Source organism: Siniperca chuatsi, linkage group LG6 (assembly GCF_020085105.1).
Source record: "Siniperca chuatsi isolate FFG_IHB_CAS linkage group LG6, ASM2008510v1, whole genome shotgun sequence".
Taxonomy (NCBI): Eukaryota; Metazoa; Chordata; class Actinopteri; order Centrarchiformes; family Sinipercidae; genus Siniperca; species Siniperca chuatsi.
The window spans coordinates 3,580,280-3,601,707 of record NC_058047.1 but is presented as its reverse complement, the minus strand read 5'-3'; the positions used below and the strand labels follow the sequence as shown (position 1 = coordinate 3,601,707).

The window sequence follows — 21,428 nt, the reverse complement described above, 5'->3', positions numbered from 1 at the left end:
CAAAGCTCCTCCAGAGCCACAGAAGCCATTATACGACTGTTCTCACAGGCTGTGTAGTACTCCTCATGAAAAGTAAACTGACCATTCAGTGGACTTCTCCTTTAATTTGCAAAGTAACTACTGACTGTAACTGTACTGAATGTAGTGGAGTTGAAGTATAATGTTGCACAAAACTGAGTAGTCCTCAAACAAAGTACTTAAAAAAGACGGTAAATGGACTGCTTTTATAGAGTGCTTTCATCGAAAGGACTTTTCTCTCTCATTCACCCATACACACACACACGCCGATGGTAGTTTAACTACAGCCATCAGGATTTGGGCTTCAGTGTCACTTTGACATGTGGACAGGAGGAGCCGGGGATCCAGCCACCAACCCTGCGATTAGTGGACGACCCGCTCTGCCTCCTGAGCCACAGTCGTGAGTCCTGAGTCACATAAAGGCAAGGCAGCTTTATTTATAGAGCACATTTCAAAACACAAATGCAATTCAAAGTCCTTCACACAGGCCAATAAAAGCATGAGAATGACATTCAAAAACATTAATAAAAACCAGAAAAGGCTCACAATATGGCATAGCGTGCTGCGGTAATTTCTTATGTGCTTTGTGAAGTGCAAACGTGTTAGGTACTGTATGTATTCCAATTAATAATGGCTCAGAGTTTGTTGATAAGCAGCACACAATATGATTTATTTAAATGCTGGAGCTGCACTCAGTGCAGTCTTCAATGAGGTAATGTCTAACTTAGTTTGTTCATCTGCTTATTGAGGAAATCAATACACCAGCATTTCAAAACAAAACCCTGTGTACAATAAAAATGCTCACAGTGCCGTCTAATTAGATGAAGATATTTTTATTTTACTTTGTCATATTTTTACCTTGTGAAGAACCTCTTCGTAACCCGAGAACTATATCTCATTTCATTCCATACTCTGCCTTGTTAATCTGAATTTCAATTCCCAAAACTGCATCAAAAGAACCACGAGATATAGAACTGCAGTGTGGATGAGGTGGGCGGATGTCATTTTGTTTCAGTTCTCAGAAAGGCTTCATGTACAGTACTTGGCACACACGAGGGGCTCAGCGGGGGCACAAAGGTTTGGCAGGTTACAGCTCAATGTGTTGCTGACAGTAATGGACTTCATGCCTCAATGTGTCTGACAAGTCAGAGCACCTTTAGATATACGACAAGCTCTGAAACATACCACCAGACACACACACACACACACACACGAGAGCCTGTGCAGGACCTACTTAGACCACAGGTGTACTTGTCACATCAGAGATGGCAGCACGTCCTCGGTGAGACAGCATGTGGTCTGTACAGCTGTCAGATTATTGTCTATCTGTGAGACACTGAGCTCTTTACATCTGTCTCACCATAAACCATCCTGTCCAACAGCATCTATTTTATGGTGCCAGCAGTCTAAGCATGCATTTCTCATGAACTGCCCGGATTAGGATTCCACACTCCTCAGCTCAGTCGTGACCACATCAGCAGATAGCAAGGCCTATACAGCAAATAGAGTTTCTTATGTCTGTGCCTTTGTACTATGATGGCGCTCCACGTCTGCCTTGACGGAATCAATCTCACCTTGACCTGCCTGAGCTGTGATTCAAATCTCCATGGTGCTGGAGTCTGCCTGACAACTCTAACTAGGAGCAGACACACACTGACTCTGATTTATTTTTACATGCTTCTAATACTAAGAGTTTGTTAACAAGCTTCAGAGTTGGACTTCACTTTCATACAGTACATGTGATTGTGGCTCAGGATTACCATATTTATGCAAGGGTTGCACACTTAATTCTGCTTGTTTTATATATGTTTTTTTTGTCTCTTATCTCCCTCCCCTTTTCCACTGTTTTGAAAAGTGATATGTAAATAAAGTTTGCTTGCTTGCTCTTTCAAAGTAAAATAAATAAACAATTAAACTAGTTATTGATCAGGGTCCAGAGTTTATGTGTCGGGCCTCTACAGCGCTGCACTAACTGCCAAATGAAAATGCCATGATCAATAACAGCACTGTTGCTGTTGCCCTGACTGATGCTGGCCCGCTGTCCACAGGTCAAACTTGCTTTTAAACCATGCCTTTAAGCTAAATGCTGCTGACTATAACAAACACATGTGGCTACTGATGCACTGTCGCTCCACTCCTGGAGGGCGTGTTTGGAAAGTGTAGGGAAAGCTACTGCTGCTACTGCTGTACTGTTCTTTAATGGGTCCGTTCACCAAAATGACACGAAGTGTATTTTTTCCACACTATTAGTAGTTAAGTTCTATGTGCTGAGGTTTTGAGATACACTTTTATAAATCTTTTTAACTTACATTTACACTTATAGCTGCAAGAATTCATATTGTAATATTAACAATGGATCACATGACTATTTGTGATTTGAAACCTATAGACAATTATTACCAGACTGCAGTTTCGCTCAGCTGTACAGAGGGTTTTAGCATCTTTCAGCTCATTGTTTTGGTTTTTCAGCACGCAACTTCACTATTATGGTTCACTCTGTCCGCTCACATCAACCTAATTTCTAGCTGCAGCTGGCAGCTGTGGTGACTGAAGTCTCAAGTAAATAAACTATCGACTAGAAACCTCTCGTGGTAAGAGGTAAAACTCATGATCATTACTGTCTATATGATTAATGTCATACTGGACAACCACACAACCTTCCTTCTTCTCCAGCTAACCCTCTTCTCTATTTCTGATGACTATCCATTACCCCACATATCACTTATTCATCCCATCTGGGCTTCTGTCTTCCTCAGGCAAAAAATATTACTCATCCTCCGGCCTTTGATGATGCTGCTGCTGCTGCTAATTTAGGCCCCGAACTGAGACAATCCTTCCTGACAGAGATTTAGTGCGCAAAATGAATGTGCCGCTCTGCCGCTGAGACAGACCGGCTGTTTGGAGTCTAAAACGGACTACCTCTGCCATTTAATCTTCATCAGTCTGCTACTTTTCCCACCATTTTCCCACCAGTTCATCTGTCCACCCACTACATCTCTGATTAAGACGCTGACTGGCTGCAGTGCCGCGGAGGAATCTGTCAAATCTGAGGACACACACACACACACACACACACACACACACCGCTCTGGGTGTTCCTGGGTGACAGAAGTTAATTGTTTTGATTTGGAAGCATCCTGAACAGAGTGGATGGCTGAGGCTAAACATACTGTGTTTTGTAGATGATTAGCTGCACAGATTAGCTGGCGGTGGCTCTGCCCAAATCCTAACTCTACCAGACTTCACTGCATCGCTCATGAGGAGACAGACAGAGAGTCAGGTGGGGCAGAGACAGCTCGCTTCCTCTGGCCAGTGGATAGCTCTTTATACTGTGACACCTTACTTCCTGGTTTGCTCCTGTCATAATTACCACGACCACTAGAGGTCGCATCCTACAATAAACGTAAACATGGGTCGTTGTAATAAGCTGCTCGCACAAACAACCTATATGAACATTCTTCTATTAGGACAATCTGGTTTTTGGCTTATCCAATTAATTAAACACCTAACAAATCAAGAAACTTCATCACATTCCTTCATTACTATGAACACACACACACACACAGACACACAGACACATACCACTGTAGTTTATTTGAACACAATCCCACATAACCGTCCTGCTGCCGGAAAACTCACTAGAGCACCAAATGTGTATCCTGTGTAATCCTGTTTTAGTAATGTTTGTTAAAAACTACAGTGTCCAGCTGTCCAGCATGGGAAGAGGGATCCCTCCTCTGTAGCTGTTCCTTTCCCCCCCTTTCCTTATCAAAATCAAGGGTCTAAGGATAGAGGGTATCGTATGTTGTACAGATTGTGAAGCCTTTTGAGGTAAATTTGTGATTTTGGGCAATATGAATAAAAGTTAAATGTGAAAATCGCCAAAACGACAACACAAACGTCTGTGTCTGGTTTGGTCTCTTTTGTTCTCTTTTGCTTTCGCCGTCTGTCTAGAAATGTGTTGGCATCAACACAGCAGCAAACACATGGGAACAGTGTTAAACAATGTGTGATGTGATGAGGAAGGACAAAGGAAGTCTGCAAGTTCAAAGGCAACACAAAGTTCAGTGTTTTCTCCTCTTCTTCAGTTTCTTGATCTCCTTCTCTCTCACTGCCCCCCACTGACTGGACCCGCTATGTGCTGAATTAATTCAAAGTGACAGAACAGCAGAGCCTGTAGGAGCTCGTATGTGTGTGCTTGTATGTGTGTGTGTGCATCCCTGTAAATGTGAGACTTATCACAGGGATATGAGTCACCCCTCTCTTCTCCCTCTCTCTGTCTCCTGTATGCAGCTCATCTTTTTTGATAGGTGGCCTTCACCAATACAGACAGCATACTTAAAAGGGGAAAAAAACGCTAAATGCTTCTGTGTCTTGCATCTCTGGCTGCATTTTGTGGTTCGGTTGTGTATTTTCCTTTGCCTGAGGACAACTCCTGCAGCTGCCCCCACAGCTGAAGTGCCCAGGGCAGAACCACAAGGGGGCACACTTAAAACAATCACAGGGGGGACAAATATCAAAGAGAGGCTCACAAGCAGGCTACAAAACAAGGAGGAGTACAACACTGTAGGCAACCGATAAGGGGTTAAGAACCAGAAATGACATTACTGAATGCACAACACATCTGCACAATAACAGGATACTAGAAATAGAGCCTGACCTGAATTTGTGAGGTTACAGAAATTGTAAAAAAAGAGTAAAACAATCTGATAAAGTTATATTGGCTTGTATTTGTTTTGTATGAAAACAGAAACAATAATTTCTTTTTAAAAGGATCTCTCAGATTTTGAGTTGAGGCGAAGAGACATTATGCTCAGGCAGGATAGTTTATAGCTGTACAGTAAACCTCTCTATCAAAGATGACAACGGTAGACATCAGAGAATAGCATAATACAGAGGCAACACTCAATTTTAAAGAGTATTCTTATTCATTTTGAAAATTAAGTTATTTTAATAACCATTTCTAACAATAAAAATACAACGAAAATATATCAAACTTGATCAAAGTAAATAGGGTCAAATATACATAAAAATGCAACCTGTGAACATTTATTTACTGCAATTTATTTTTGCATATCTGCCAACATATGAAATATCTGTGATGTATTATTTGGGCTCCAACAAAAACCCAGTTTTATCTCAGACTGCACTGAAGTGACTTGAACTCTCTCCCCAAATTCTTTCTTGAAATACAAAGTCACAAGGCATTAACTAGTCAAGGATTAACTGATTTCATGTGTAACAATTTCTAAACAATTGTTTCATTAAAAAAGATATTAAGGCTTCAAAATGTACATGTTTGGGGTTGTGTTTCTTTGACTGACAGCTGTCTCAGCCTACAAACACTCAGCTGTGGTTAATGCCACCTCCGCCACACGTTTACATGTTAATCCTTCGGCCAGATTTAGTTTTTTGGCTTCAGTGACTGACAAAGATGATGGAAAGTAAACTCACTGTGCCATCACTTTTACCTTTCGGATATTTCCAGTGCAGCTACATTGTAGTTAAATAGCAGAAAACAGTAGGCCAGCTACAATAAAAAACAATAAATCTTCATCAAAAAACATCAACAACACTTTATCCTCTAACACTCATCCTGGGAGCAATCCATATTGAGAAGTGAGAGACATTTTTCTCCAGTGACAGTTTACCTCAATAGCCCATAATCCGATGCACCCACAAGAGACTGCATGTTGAGTAACTTTTGCTTTATCTCACCTGGAAACATGTCCTCTCTTGGTGTGCCACTGGTATTACTATCACTTTTGCCCTCCCTGACATACGGGTGATGAAAACAGCAAGTTCAGACTCGCTGTGTAAGGGCTGTCAAAAGGCATTCAGGGAAACAAAAATCCCTGAAAATGTTCAAAAAAATCAGCTTTGCTAATGTTTTATGAGGAAGGAAATGCATTCAACACATTTGTTAGGCTTCAAGGACATATACAATGCATTTTGGTGAGTAACACTGAATTTTAACAGAAACGTTGTTTACAAGAAAACGTAATTGATTTGATTGCAAACGTCAGCACACACATTGCATCTTTCCTGTTAACGTTAACGTAATCAAGTATAAATATAGTAACATTACCATATATTACATACTGCATGCTACTAGTACATAGTATGGGGTTTGCAAATACCTTGAGAGAAGTAGAAGGAGATGAAATAGGTTGAGGGAAAGTGGGTACAACCAAATGAAAAATAAGAAATAGCACTTCCTTGCAGTACAACTCCAGGATTGAGTAGGGCTGGATGAAAAATCTAATTTGTCAAGTTACAGAAGCTGTGAATCTCTTAATGACTTTTTCAATAAGTCAATAGTCTGAATCCAATATAATTAAACTGAGAATATCTACAACAACCAATGACATCAACCAAGCAATCAGCCCAATGTCCAGTCCAGAATCTTTGTGTCATACTGTAACTAAACCAGACAGAAATATGAAAAGAACACTAGCATGATAAGCATGAGAAAAGAAATGTCAATGTATCATTATTAAGATAAATGTGACAATTTATCCTGATACAGATTTTGAACACTTAGCATCACAGACTGATGATACACAGCGGTGTCCAAATGTGTTTTCCTTTAAGCCACACTTCTATATGCTCCTGTACTCTGACATCACACCAGCTGAGAGACCTCCCCACTATCTTGATTGTCAGCTTAAGTCTGAGTCACACTCCTTCCCTGGCTCAGGTTTTTGCTCTCAGCACAATGGTGAGTTTGTCTGAGTTGAATGGATGGACCCACGTGTCAGAGGAGGAAGAGTGAGGGGTTTTGTTTGTTTGGTGGGAGGCAGCGAGGCAGGAAGTACTCCTCAGCATTTAAAGCTCTCACACTTCCCCCCCTGTGCTTTTGTATTCTGCCATTCTGCTGCTCAAGGCTAATGTATACAGATAGCAGTGTTGATGTATGTGCATGAGAGAGACAAAGAGTATTACTCAGATAGTGGGAGGTGGTTTGTTTGTGCACAGTTCCCACCTTATTGTATGGACGACGGACAACGTTTTCTTTATTCCACTGTTCCAGTCTTTATGTTGCCACAATTTAGAAGCCTCCATCCTGCCATGCTGTCCTCTTCATCAGACTCTTCCTGTTCCTCCACCTCCTCTCATTTAAGCCCCCACTGTCTCAGTCTTCCATTCAGGTCTGTATTAGAGCTCTCTGTGTTTGAATGAGAGCGTAGTAATGCCTGCGTCTTGGTCTTTGTGAGAAGAGCTAAGCTCTAACCGAGCTGACCTGGATTTACATTGCTGGAGCAGAGCTGTGCTGCCTGGGATCTGGACTGGCTCAAGATGATGGAGCACAGCAGAAATGCCAAAAGACTTTGAAATGGATTTGGGCAAATAAATCGGCATAAAAACAGTAAAGAATGAAACAAATATTTTGCAAACGTTTTCAAATTTAGGTTTTTCTTATTAACTTCCTAAGCTATGCTAGACTGACTGGTAGGTGCATTGTTACGAGTGCATACAAATCATTTACTTTAATAATCAGAACTTTACTTTAATACTGCATGAATCAATATTTATATATTACCAGTGAATCAAATAGCTGTGTAATGTGAGAGGGTCAATCACTTCTAGTGACAGACCCACAGAATATTTTCACCCAACTCTGAGCTCTACAGAGCTTTTCAGCCTCTTTTAGCTACTTCACAGTTTGGTTCAAACTTGTTTCTAGCAGCAGTAGGCAGCAAACAAGCTCTGATAAACCCACTGCACACTACCTGTCCAGCACCAAACAGCCGACAGACAAAGTTAGAGACTGTGAAGAAAGTGGAACCTCTAGCAGCTGAAGAGCCAGATATTTTTCTCAGGAGACAGCCAAAAGGAAAGTGAATAAAAATCAAGTGAACACAAACACGATGTTTGCCAACACATTAGACATTACGATGCTCAAAAGCCATAATACATCAGAGCTGTCTGTCAAATTGTTTTGGAGTTAGTGTCCACAAATAGATTGATGCAGCTTGAAATTATCTTCCAAACTGAACGACTAATTAGATCATTTGTCTTCCAAAATGAAGAAAATGCTTTCTGATCTGACACCCTTATCTGCAAGACGACATTACCTATCAGTGTCATCCAAAACCGTTACAAATGACTGCCTCAAAAATTACTCATATGGCCATGTTGTGACCTGCCATGGTTACGTTTGGTTGGGCTTAGGTACAAAAGCTATGTGGCTAAGGTCAGAGAAGGTTAGCGTTAGGCACAAAACTACTTGGTTAAGGTTGGGCAACAACCGCGGTCATGGTTAAAAGAAAAAATGTTGACTGTCAGCAGGAAACAGAAAATGAAAAGCCAAAGTCACATTCTTTGTAATAACCAAAATATAGCTCCAATGAAGTGTTGGAACAAGCAGATAAAGAATATACATGTGATTTTGCCCTACAGTGTGGAGAACTGTTTTGAACTATAAAGCTACTTAAGTACATTTTAAATACTAAATCTGGGTTCAAGAGATTAACAAATGCAACTTTTAGCAGTTTCTCTGCATATTAGATTCAGCAGACTTCAAGATCTGTCAGTGAATACACGCTTTATGTCTTAAAATTGTCGTTAATTCTCCCCAAATTGCCTGGAATCCAAATAAATCAGGTCAACGAAGGCATACAGTACATCAAGAGCAAGGAACAGAACGATGATTCAGCACTGATAGCAATGGTGGACAGCAAAGAAACAAACTGTAGTGAAATCATCCTGGTTCAGTAATGAATGTGGCATCGGGCTCAAGAGGTCAACAAAAAGGCGTCTGGCAAAACCTCGGTGGTAAACTCTTGTTTACTAAATTGAGTACTCATACACACCCGGCCTCCTCACATATGTACACCAGGCAAGCATGTATATTAAACACATGCACACTGAAGGTGGAATGGATATTTGTCACATATGAATGGTGACACACATCAAAGAAAAGAGTGGGCTGGATTTATGCACAAATACAGCAGCTAAACACACAAACATGAGGTAAATGGGAATCAAGGGAGTGGGTGGGAAGATGGCTTCACTGATGACAGAAGAAAATATGAGATTAGACCAAAGCAATATTTTTTTAAATTTTTTGGGGGGGGGGGGCAAAACAGGAATGCTTCATGGTTCAAGAGAAAAAAACGCCAGCCTCATGCAGCTGCAGCCTGCCTGCTCTGTTTTCAGCTAATAGCCAGGAGCAGCACTGTTAGCAAGACACAGCAGTTGTTCCGTCCACCCCCCCAAAAAAGTGCCTGATGGAAAGCCTGACACGAAGCTCCAAAAAAGAATAGTGTTACTCATGTTGGGGAGGCTTGGCTAATCTCCCTAGAAAGGAGGTGCTTAATGGAAAACAAAAAGAAGAGGAAGATTGTTGAGGGCCAGAAAGAGGGCAGTTTAGAGAGATTATGAGTAGGTGGGTCTGAACGCCATGAGTCATAAAGGTCTAAGCAGGCTAAAAGGGGGAGGGGGGCACATTTCAGAGCAAGCATGTGAGTAATTCCCAGTCTCATTAAGATTTATGTAAGACTGTTTTTTCCACATAGATTTCTCAACATTGCTTGAGGCAAATAATAAGGGTAGCTTTAAAATATAAACAGATCTAGACATGTTATGTTACACACTAACCTTTGCATTATTTTGTTGAACAATGTAGAGTCTTGGTTTAACATAAGGCACTGCAGGATGCATGTTTAACAGGACAGCGGTGGAAAAAAGACAAAATTAAGACAAAGCAGAACAATAGCCAGGCAGGGGAATTTTCTAGAGTTGGCATCTGTCCGAAATGGAAAATATAGGCTTGAGTCTAGCCTAGACTACCAGGCTATACACACCACGTGACTGGGATTTGTCACATCGGGCAATTCTGGGGGAGGGTCGAACACAATTCAGATGCAGTAGCTCATTAAGATAGAGAATGCCCTCTCATATATGTAATGTGGATGAGCATCAATAGAGAAATGCCGATTCCGTGCAAAGCCGTCGGGCTCGGGTCGCCTATTCTGCTCGGTGGCATTTTCAGCACCGAGGGGCAGTGGACAGCTCCGCACTGATACTAAAGCAGCCTCCCTCAGGCATGTGGGGGGATCTGCATAGGAGAATGGGTTTATTTTTAAATAAAATGACAAGAAATGAACATAGATCTAGCTGTATATCCATACCATGATGCCGATGGTCCAGTCTTTGTGACAGCGTACCATCGTGACCATGGCAACAAAGGAAACAATAACTTATCTAACCTGTTTACACGCAGACAAACCGGGCTGAAGCCACCACATTTGGCGAGGATTTCGCATGCCGGAGCATCCATTCCTCACCTGTCCTTCTCCAAATGCAATAACAACAACTGCATTTTAAATGAGTAGCCAGAGGCGGCCAAGTTCGCACAGCATTTCACTGCAGCCGACAATCAAGGCGGAGTCTGGTTGGAGCTATAGCAATCAATCGTCCTGTAGGGGTAATTCGGTTTACCATACCTAACTGTGCCTTGCAGACCGCATATCACATGCATAGTTGGGATAAAAAACAGCCTGTGTGGGAAATTTCTTCCCCGCTCATCTCCCAGTGCATGAGTCACTGTGTGGTTACCATCCACCCAGGTGCAGCTGAGCACCATGGGTACCGTCAGAGCTGCACAATGAAAGCCGAAAGTCATGCTGATGCGTGAGAACTAAACGATGAAGCGATTTCTCTCGCAGCGAAAACCGATTCACAACAATATTCCCCTGTGGGGGCTGCTAATACACCCAGACATGAAGTGGAGAGCTGCCATGTCACTGGCTGGCTGCCTACCTGTCTCCAGGTGCAGAGAGATCCTCGCCTCGTTGATGTAAGGCGTGTCACTCTTGGACCGGACCCTCCGGATCGGTCTGCGGTCTACCTCCTCCTCCGGGGCCGCCGCCATGTTCGGCCAGCCGGGCAGCGTCCACTGGCGACCGGCGGGACTGCGAGAGATTCGGCGCCGCAGCAGCCAGTCGTGCACCCGCCCGGGCAGACGGTGTGGGAGGAGGGCGGGCTATTGTAATGGTGATGGAGGCTAGAGGGAGAGAGAGAGAGAGAGAAGAAGAAGAGGCCTGGTGAGCTTCTGTTCCCTTCTTTTCCTGTAAGTCAGCTCCACCTGCTCAAGTTAAGAACACACTGGCCAATGAAAAGCAACAGACCACATTCACATCATTTCAACACTCCTGTGTGGCTTATAACTACAGGACAGCTGAAATGACTAGTCAATGAATTACTTTCCCGAAAATTAATCAACAATAATTTTGGTAAGTGATTCAAATGTCATTTATCAAGTAAAAATGCCAAACAATCTCTGATTCCAGCTTCTCAAATGGCAGGATTTGTTGCTTTTCTCTGTTTGTATCCTTGTACATTTTATATCATTGTCAACAAAATAAGCAATTTGAAGATGTCACATTGTGTCTGGGAACTTGTGATAGCATTTTTTCACAATTATTTGACATAAACGGAATAATTAACATAATAATAAAAAAAAACAATAATCTACAGATAAATTGCTAATGAAAATGGTCATTTTTTGCAGCACCTATATTCACAGGAACTATAGAGCACAGACCTGGATACATCACAGAAACTAGGCCTATAAGTCACTTTTAGTAATACTGCAGGAAAAACAACGAAGATAAAAATCTAAAGTTCACGTTTGATACTGAAATGTCATCGCTGAGTTAACACACCCACTACAGTCATTATGCAGAATCAAAACATGTACAGTTTGGACCGTTTTGGTCATATTTTGTCAAACATTTCTGCTGGCTTGCTAGCTGTAAATATGGCAAATCTCACAGGCATCTTTACACTGAGGACTATGACCCATACCATTTAAAGACATGTCCAGTTTTCTCCCACCTCTTTAAATTCCCCTTAATGCCAAGAAATCATCCTGGCAGCTCCGTCATGAAGTACTGATCATATGTGGCTCTTTGAGAGAAGCTTTCTGACACCACAAGCCAATAAGGTTGTCTTTTAGTTTGACAACACCTGCAAGACTGGCTAACAAATGCATTCAGGGTGGGACAAAGAAAGTAGAAGTCAAAGGTTTGACCCAGGCTGCAGGGTCAACCACAAGAGACACCAAAAGTTTTCTGTTGTAATTACAGGTTATGAAATTCATAATGGAAAAACATGATACAAAACATATGCATTCCACTCCATAGTATATTTGTTTGTTAACGTTGTGCTTTATAATACAATGCCAGCTGCTAGTGGAGAAGGCAGAATAAAAACTGATTGTAAATGGTTTTACAATTACTTCAGTAACAAAGCACAACAGAGGGACAGTATGCAGTAAGTTTGGGCTAATATTTTTATTGGCAGCTATGGATACAAGTAAACAAAGCAGCCCATCTAACAAAACTAAATATTGGTTATATAGTTGTTATGAGCAAACATATATAGTTCAAAAGTACAAGAATCTGTATTTTCTACCCACAGTGCTGCCTCTTTGGGGGCCAGTGTTACTTGGAAGGAAAAACATGAATACACGTACAGTAAAAAGACTACTGTAGTACAAATGCTCCATCTGCTGGTCACATTATTATTGTTTTTTGAGCGGTTGTTATTTACCTCGCTGACCCTCTTGATAGGCTTATTTCCTGACAGCTAGCCAATCCACTAAAGCTGCTGAGCTGTTGGATGAGAGAAAACACCGACTGAGTTCCTGGTTCCTTCAGCTGATGGTCCTGGCTTCGGTCTGACAGGTAGCTAGTTAGCGTTAGCAAACCTCACATCTAGATATGACCCAACTCATCCATGGAAATACACAACCATGGGCACGCCATATTGCCCTCAAAACGCAGTGTGATGCTGGTGAAGCCGTTGTCAATAGCTGATTCCTTGGATATCAGCGCTAGCTTGTTAGCTTAGTTAGCTAGCATACCTTACTGCCAGCTACCGACAGGCTCTGTTAACTGCGCTAGAGGAAGGTCCGTGCTGTTGTTATTGTGCAGAAAAACTATCGTAATATTACTGTATTATTGAAGGAATCGCACTGAATCCCCTTGCTGGTGTCATAATTACCTAACACAGTTAAGTAGCATGCTAGCTTTGTGCTCAGATGACCTTTAAGCTTTAAAAAGCCACAATGACCTTCCTGAGAACAAAACTGACCACACTGCAAACTAGCCCCAGGTTGTGCTTCTCCCCTCACCATCGCTTTGAGAGTTTGGAAACACCGAAGCAGCTGTGTTTGTGAAAGATAAAGACTGGCCAAACTTTGAAGAACCCCTTGATGTGGCCATTTAACAAAACATACCTCAGGTTTGAAGGCATTTGTAGACTGACCAAACACTCATGTTAGGGTGGAACAACAGGTTTTTTATCACGTTTCCTACGTTGCCACTTTTTGGTTCATCCAAACAAAGATGGCAGCCGGAAGTGACATATCTGACATATCGCCTTGCTCTTTCTTTTTTGGCAAAGTTTGGCTTGTACTGTAATTATTTTAAGAAAATAGCTTTGTGTGCACAAGGCTCAATTGTAAAAGCAGTGGTTACATGGAAGGCATAAAGTGAGTTGGAAGTCAGCTGTATTTCCACTGTGAATAGTGTCATATTTTTATTCCATAGTCGCCAAAACCCGATGATTGTGCGCCAGTGTACTTGTAGAGGCATAATAAACTCTCACCTGTATGCCCACCTGAAAAGGCCCCGGGGCAGCCAAGACATGGCCAGACCCAGTTCAGGTAGTCTTTACTTTCTATACAGTAACTGCTTCTGTTACATCCTCTTCCTGACGAGCAATTATTATATTGTCATCCACATGAGCTTCCATTATTGACATTGATTTTGTGTTATGTATTTCTAAAGACCTGGCAGCCTTCAGGGAGATTTTCTCCAAGGCCAAAGATATAGCCATCATCACCGGAGCAGGGGTGAGTGCAGAGAGTGGAGTCCCCACCTTCAGAGGAGCAGGAGGCTACTGGAGAAAATGGCAAGCACAGGTATGCAACCATGTTATTATATTATTGAACTATATTGCATTATAATGAGAGGTGCTTCTGTTATGTAACCTACCCTCATTGAGGCGTTCCCAAGCCAGAGGAGATATATAATCTCTCCAGCGTGTTCTCGGCCTACCTCAGGGTCTCCTAGCCTACTCTTACTAGGAGGAGACCCCGAGGTAATTTCAATTTATTAATCAAATATGTGACCAACTACTCCCCAAGGCTTTCATCCATATAGCAGCTGACACCCCACTTAAGAATATGAAACATTTTTCTCTTACTCAGTTTCTATAAATCATTCTGTCACCCTTTAATGTGTCTTTTTACAATTCGGAGAGTCGTAAAACAGTGATAATCTTTCACAATGGAAAACTTTTTTGCTGAGAGTGCTTGTAGGAAACATAACAAATAACTCTTCAGTCTGTACTCATCAAGCATCTCAGAGTCACTCCTAGGAAGTGCACTGAAGGTTTTACTATGACTAAAAATAGTCCTGACATACCAAACCAACATACCTAATTCCTTTTAAACTTTATTGCATTTCTGAAGCTGAGTTGAAATAGTGCTGTGTTTATTTAGCCAAGCAAAAACAATTGTGAAAAAGGAGCTTTAGTGATAATAAAGGAATTTTTGAAGGAATCGTTCGATCAGCACTGATTTTTGTCGGTTAATAGCCATTTTTCACGTTTTCATCTTGTAGAAACTTGCCACCCCAGAGGCCTTTTCCAGGAATCCCTCCCGTGTTTGGGAGTTTTACCATTACCGCCGCGAGGTCATGCTCACAAAAAATCCCAACCCCGCCCACCTGGCCATTGCTGAGTGCGAGGAGCGACTGAGCAAACAGGGACGTAAGGTGACAGTCGTCACTCAAAATATCGACGAGCTCCACCGCCGCGCCGGATCCAAAAACATCCTGGAAATCCACGGCAAGTAGAAAACAATGAAGACACCTAATGCCAGCACGGATCGGATTGTTGCAGTAATGTATTATTAACTATTCCACTACTCAATCAATAATTAACTATTTTGATAATAGACTCATTGTTAAAGTAATTTCTCAAGCAAAATGCCAAACATTCTCTACTTCCTGCTTCTAATTTGATTTGATTTGCTGCTTTTCCTTGTTGGTCAAACAAAACAAGAAATTTGACGGCATTTTATAGGCTCTAATAATTCATTGAGAAAATAGTTCTCGGTCCTTCAATTGGTACTATCTGCCCATCTCTTTTAGGGCTACGCCTGATTATTTTCATTACTGATTGATCCACTGATCATTTTTCAATGGTTTAGTCCATGAAATGTCATAAAATTAGAAATCAAGTTTTTATATGCAAATCTTCAAACTGGAGAAGCTGGGACTTACCAATGTTTGTCCTTTTTCTACTTGATATATCAAACAAAACAATTAATAAATTGTTGAAATAGTCGCTGATTCATTTTCTGTCTTCCAACTAATCGATCGACTAGTTGTTTCAGCAAGAATCTGTTGTCTCTTGTATTGTTAATCCAGGAAGTCTGTTTAAAACACGCTGTATGAGCTGTGGTCATGAAGCAGCCAATTACGAGAGCCCCATCTGTGCCGCTCTGGAGGGCAAAGGGTAAGAGCTTCATCTGGTGTCGTTTGGTGAATTGGACTGTTTGCCTCAACAATATGAAAATTTGTTATAAGAGATATTGATCATATTCATTTGAGAACAAAATGCCAGCGTAAAAAAGCCTGTTGCGGTCTGTCAGACGTCAGGAGCTAAATAACACCTCATCAAAAGGAAATGTCACTTTAAAAGCCACTGTGTCACGTATCTGACATTTAAAATTGAAGTTTTTAATCGCTGAATTGTTCAACTAATAAATTAATTCTCTGCCATGGATAAAATGACAGAAGTCCTGTGCTAAAATTCAAAATTAATATCAGAACTGATCATGTAATGTTAAAACTGATTGATACTGACTCTGTTAACAGTAATTCAGATTAGATTTTGATCCTTTTTAATGCCAACCTCCAGTCATATAGGTGATGTAAACGTCTTTCTGTGTTAAAATTGAATTAAAACACTTGAAAGAATACAGTTAATGCAGAAGATGAATTAATAGAATAAAATTGAGTAAAATTTAATAAATAGGTAATTGAAGGTATCACTTTGGATCTTAGTTTTCAGGCGGATCTATCTTTGTGGTCAGTATTTCATGTTTGTATTATTATTTTGATTGATTTTTTTATTGTGTCAAAAACAGATAAAAAATAATAAAAGACAGCTGGAATGCTGGCAGTGTTCTCATAATGAAAATCTATTCAACTGTCAACCACCTGTTATATGAAGGAAAATATAAATCTCATTATCAGTATTAAATTACATGAATTGACATGAATTGGCAAGAAACATGTTGTGAAACATGTGTAATTTCCCTTTTTAGTAACACCAAACCTCTTTTATCAAATTGCCTCCTCAGAGCTCCAGACCCCGACACAAATGACGCCCAGATCCCTGTTCTGCAGCTGCCAAGGTAAGACACACTCATGTTCTCTTTTAGTGCTCTGCTCTTTTCAAATGAGGTTATTTGTTTTGACAAAATGTGTGTGTGTGTGTGTGTGTGTGTGTGTGTGTGTGTGTGTGTGTGTGTGTGCGCGCTCGTGTTTAAGGTGTGAGCAGAAAGGCTGTCACGGTCTCCTGAGACCAGCTGTGGTTTGGTTTGGAGAGACTCTGGACTCAGACATCCTCACCTGTGCAGAGAAAGTGTTGGACAGCTGTGACCTCTGCCTAGTGGTACGTGTGTGTGTGTGTGTGTGTGTGTGTGTGTGTTTGTGTGTGTGTGTGTGTGTGTGTGTGTGTGCATGCATACTACTGCCATGCAATACTACTGTCAAATTCACTAATGTTCTTGGCAATTTTATTTCCATACTCATTAATAACTGTATAAATGTTTGATATTTTTCACTAAATGATTGAAAACGCATACCTGGAGAGTGAACACATGCAGAGAAAATGAATTAATAGGACTAAAGGACTGATAGACCAGAGAGTCTGAGAGTCTAGCACTGGTGGAAGAGAAAAAAACAGCTTTGGCAACATGAGAAGTCTTTGTTTTTGCCATGGTATTTGGAGGAATATCAAAGTTTTAAATGTTACATTTAGTGCTGTATAAAAGTCAAAAAATGTTGCATTGACAGCAACACTATGTTGTGTGTACTAAACAAATAAATAATTAATATAGATATTCTCTTTGAAAACGTTCTAAAATAAAGCAACTTTTTAAAGAAAATCACCTGAACTTTTACCTTTGCTCTCTTGTCATCCTTTTAAAAGTTTGTGCTATTTGCTTTATTCATTTAAATTTTCAATAAAACCCCACTCTGCAGGTTGGCACTTCATCCATTGTGTATCCAGCAGCCATGTTTGCTCCTCAGGTGGCAGCCAGAGGAGTCCCTGTGGCTGAATTCAACATGGAAAGCACACCGGCCACCATGCGCTTCAAGTATGTTTCATTTACTGTCACACAATCAGAGACATGCATCGTTTTCACTCATTTATGTCCCGTTTACAGCATAGGCAACATTTCTCTCTGTGTTTCAGGTTCCACTTCCATGGCCCCTGTGGGACCACGTTACCCCCCGCGCTGGCACGCCACGAGACTGAACAATGAGTCCTGAGTTAAAAATGAGTCGTGGACATCAGCTGTACACAGACCAGACTGTCTAACACTTGAAGCCCCTATGTGACAAATTTTTATGTGATTATAGCATCTTTCAAATTAATTTGGTGGCATAAGTCTTTGTAGAAACACCAAATTTAAGTTAGAATTGTGTTTATAAAATGTAATGTTGAAAAAGACAGTGACGCAAATAAATAGCATTGACTACGGATGAAATATGGTCACATGTAGGGGCTTCATCACTCCTTGTGCATTTAATTAATATTGAATGTCTGACAGTAGGGGGCAGTGTTTAGCTGCTGCTGTGTAGGCTACTACACCTCCAGTTACAAGAAAAAAACCCTGACTCCTTCCAGAGGATCTGTGGGCTCTGCCTGGGATATGTGGTGTGTGTGTGTGTGTGTGTGTGTGTCAATTGAGTGTTGTCTGAATTTATGGACAATGATGAAAACTGTATCTGGTGGCCATGAGTAAGCTCCAGTTAAACCAGGGAAACCAGTGACTGCATTCACTCAGCCAGGTGAAAGATTTGTTACATGTATGTTTGATAAGATTTGGACATGATTGAAACAGCATATTCATATGAAATGAAGTCCACTGAAATAAATCCATGCACTCATAAACTGAAGAGTGTCGCTGCAGAGCTTCCTCAGTATGTGTGCATGCATGTATCTAAAATACTGTATGAGTTGCAAATGATGCAACCGTCTGAATCAGAAATGATCAGAGTTTATTACTGCAGTGTGTGGTGGTGATGGTAGTAGTAGTGTATTTACTGTACAGTGCTCTATATGTTTAAAGATGGCACTGCGCAGGCCAAGTCCAGTACTGTGTTCATGAGCATTATAATACTGTCCTTTACTGCAGTGATTCCCAACCAGGGGTACTTGTACTCCAGGGGCCTACCTATGCAGTTATCAGGGGCTATGTGGAAAGATCGTCAAGTAGCTCAGCTAATTTACTTTAATTATTTGGTAATAAAAAATATCCACAAATTGGTTTTGAGGAAAATTGGTGTGATGGTGATTTTTAGTATTTTCATTGTCACAGTAACCAATAAACTACCAGCTAGGCTGACTGCACAGGACACACATCCCACTAACCCGAGTCAGCTGTAATATCTGAACACCACATGCTGCTGAAATAGAGAGCTAAAAGTATTGTTCAGCTTCTTGAAACTTGACTAAACCTACTGAAAAAAAAGAGACCAAACCTTAAAGTTTACATTTTTCAAATTTGTCTGTATAACAATAATCATATGGCAGTATGTACATTGAATAAGTTATTGGTTGATGTAATCATTTCTCCCGTCCATACTGGCTATGAAGAGATCTTTTCCTATAGCGATTCCAATGTCAGTGATGGGGGGACAAAATCTACATTCCTCATTCTGGGAAAAAATTATTTTAAAAGTTCAGCCAAAGGTAATATAAGGCTTCAGCAATCTGAGTTTGGGAAATCAAATAAGTATCTTTCAAAGCTTCTTTTTAGTGCAATATTTCCTCCTTGTGTTAATATCCCTACATGTAGCTTAGCAGGGAAACATTGTCTGTGGAAAAAGGAAATTTTGCAATAAATGGACTGTACAGTAACTTTGGAAGACACCCATCTGATGTGACAAAGTGAGCCTGCTGAAGTCTCATATTTGCTTTAGCTGAAGTTTAGGAAGCATTTTTACACAGAATGTGGATTGTGTCCCCAATCACTTACATTGGAGTCATGTTTTCGTCAAGGCCAGTGTGAACATGAGGAATGATTACAGCGAGCATTAACTCTTTCAAGGAGATAAGAACGACAACATCAGTCATTTCAGCAAGTGCCCCAAAACGACATTTTTACGTTCAAGTGACAAAGCCGTCCACATCGGACTTAAACACAGAAGGCCGCTGTTCATTTCCAGTTTACTACTGACAGTCAATGTTGTTTTTTTAAAAGCATGACCACAGTCATTCCCTTACATATTATTGTAACTGTGACGGCGAAGGTCCCCTAACCTTAACGAAGTAGTCATTTTATCCCAAACCACAATTAAACCCTAAACCTAACCAAACCTTAACTATAGTGTTGTCACACCATATAACAGACCTGTTTTTCAACAGGGATTTTTAACAGTTTGGAAGGCACAGACAAATGATGTCATCCTGCCAATAGGGGAGTCACATCAGATATGTGTTGCTCCAGAAGGTATGGACAAACTACATATTTCATTGTTTAATTTGGAGGACTTGTTGCTTTCAATGCACATATCGGCATGCGAGTATTGTTTTAAGACAGACTTTGAAAAACTGTAAACCTTTCCTTTAACAAATTTTTTTAATAGCGTTAATTAAATTTAAAATCCATCAAACATACACATTTTGTGTCAATGAAGGTACTTGATGCATCTGATAGCTGTAGAGGTACATCAGGCAAAAAAGGTTGGGAACCAGCTCTGTAAACGTTCATCTGCAGGAGTGGAGGATGTCAACAGAGGTTATTAATATTTGGCTAATCTGATGGTGATATTCATATTAGCCACAAGAAATCTCATCACACCATCTCATTCCTTCTTTTCTCCTTCTCTTCCTTCCTCTGCTTTCTCTCAACTACCTTTGTGCTGTTTTCCATCGTCACTCTAATCTGTACATCTGCCGTGTGTGGTGTTTGAGGCACCATGCATCTCTCCCTCCCTCCCCAGCTACGCCTCCATCACCTGCTCATTAGAAAGAGGATGATGGTCCGTCGGACCCCCATGACTCTGCTCCAAAAATAACAGAGCCAATTTCCCGCCTGTTAGGCAGCGATTTCACACCAATCTGAGTACTGTACTGCCAGCTAGGCCCGTCAGAAAGAGAGCGAGAGAAATAAGGTGGAAAAGAAAAGCGACGCAAGGAAAGGAAAAATGTAGGTCAGAGTGTGATGTGTCTGATACAAGTTCTTTATCCTATAAACACCCTAAAAACAAGATTTCTATTCAATTCAACAATTTTAGCTTTTTTGGGAGACTTTTTACATTTTAAAGGAATAGTCCTATGCATAACTCCCCGAAAAACCACAAATTGTAGTTTTTACACGTTTTTTGTACGAATTTGAACAAACAAGGTACAATTAGTGAGCTTCAAAGTTACCAGAAGATGGATTTTTTAATCTTTGAACAGAGCAAGGCTAGCTGTTTCCCCCTGCTTCCAGTCTTTATGCTAAGCTAAGCTAAGCTAACCGGCAGCTGGCTCCAGCTTCATATTTACCGTACAGACATCAGAGTGGCATTGATTTTCTCATCAAACTCTCAGCAAAGAAAGCAAATATTTCCCAAAAATGTTGTACTATTCCTTTAATCTTGTGGGCCTGTCTCATACAGGGACCCTCTGACAAAATCTAGTTTTTTTAGTTCTCCATCAAACCCTCTTTATGTAAATTTAGCTCATAATTCTGATCATACTCTAGTTAATTTAAAAGTCCCATTAATTGGCCCTCCACTGAGAAAGGAAGGCTGAAAACAAAATGCAGTCTGCACCTGTTTTCACCAGGATCTAATTTTTCTACAAAGACTTATGCCACCAAATAAATTTGAAAGATGCTATAATCACATAAAAATTTGTCACATAGGGGCTTCAAGTTAAGAATCTGAATACTTCTTCTCCCTCTGTCAGTCAGTCAGAGAAGTAAACCATTGTGAATTCCTTTGTAAAATGATGGCGGGCCATGAAGAAAAGAATTACAGCGTCCTCTCCTCTTCAGCCAAGGCCGGCTCGAGGTTACGGTAAATATCTCTGTCAATGTCACTGTGTCACCAGCAACCACGTCAGTACGGTTATATCCCCCCTCCGCTGCATCCCCTCTCGCC

At 40.8% G+C, this 21,428-nt stretch overlaps 2 protein-coding genes across 5 annotated transcripts in view; one reads left to right on the top strand and one right to left on the bottom strand.

Annotated features, from left to right (window-relative positions):
• The window catches only part of LOC122878342 (phosphatase and actin regulator 1-like), a 37,181-nt gene extending 23,596 nt beyond the window's left edge, over positions 1–13,585 (bottom strand). Inside the window, exons 1-2 of one of the 2 annotated variants that reach the window (XM_044201045.1) lie at positions 13,268–13,585; positions 10,786–11,029 (exon numbers count right to left, since the gene is read on the bottom strand). In XM_044201045.1, the coding sequence (XP_044056980.1) occupies positions 10,786–10,897 (112 nt within the window). In that variant the 5' untranslated portion in view covers positions 10,898–11,029; positions 13,268–13,585. Of the gene's footprint in view, positions 1–10,785; positions 11,030–12,579; positions 12,698–13,267 lie in introns of those variants that run through there. The other variant, XM_044201046.1, reaches the window with a different exon arrangement.
• Positions 12,694–18,233, top strand: LOC122878343 (NAD-dependent protein deacylase sirtuin-5, mitochondrial-like). Of its 3 annotated transcripts, XM_044201047.1 has the most exons (9): positions 12,960–13,272; positions 13,581–13,696; positions 13,821–13,954; positions 14,658–14,883; positions 15,468–15,555; positions 16,406–16,459; positions 16,596–16,719; positions 17,313–17,428; positions 17,527–18,233. In XM_044201047.1, the coding sequence occupies exons 1-9, from the start codon at positions 13,244–13,246 to the stop codon at positions 17,594–17,596; spliced, it is 957 nt and encodes a 318-aa protein (XP_044056982.1). In that variant the 5' UTR covers positions 12,960–13,243; the 3' UTR covers positions 17,597–18,233. The 3 variants fall into 3 exon arrangements, with proteins under 3 accessions (XP_044056984.1, XP_044056983.1, XP_044056982.1); XM_044201049.1 differs by lacking the exons at positions 12,960–13,272; positions 16,596–16,719 and adding an exon at positions 12,694–12,713; XM_044201048.1 differs by lacking the exon at positions 16,596–16,719 and having other exon boundaries at positions 12,957–13,272.
• Positions 18,234–21,428: the final 3,195 nt, after the last annotated feature.

Bases quoted from the DNA above. Each gene is read 5' to 3' on its own strand.
- LOC122878343 (XM_044201047.1), top strand. From the start codon at position 13,244: ATGTGGCCATTTAACAAAACATACCTCAG. The intron at 13,273-13,580 runs GTTTGAAGGCAT...TTTATTCCATAG, and splicing joins TTTAACAAAACATACCTCAG to TCGCCAAAACCCGATGATTG. The intron at 16,720-17,312 runs GTACGTGTGTGT...CCCACTCTGCAG, and splicing joins GCTGTGACCTCTGCCTAGTG to GTTGGCACTTCATCCATTGT.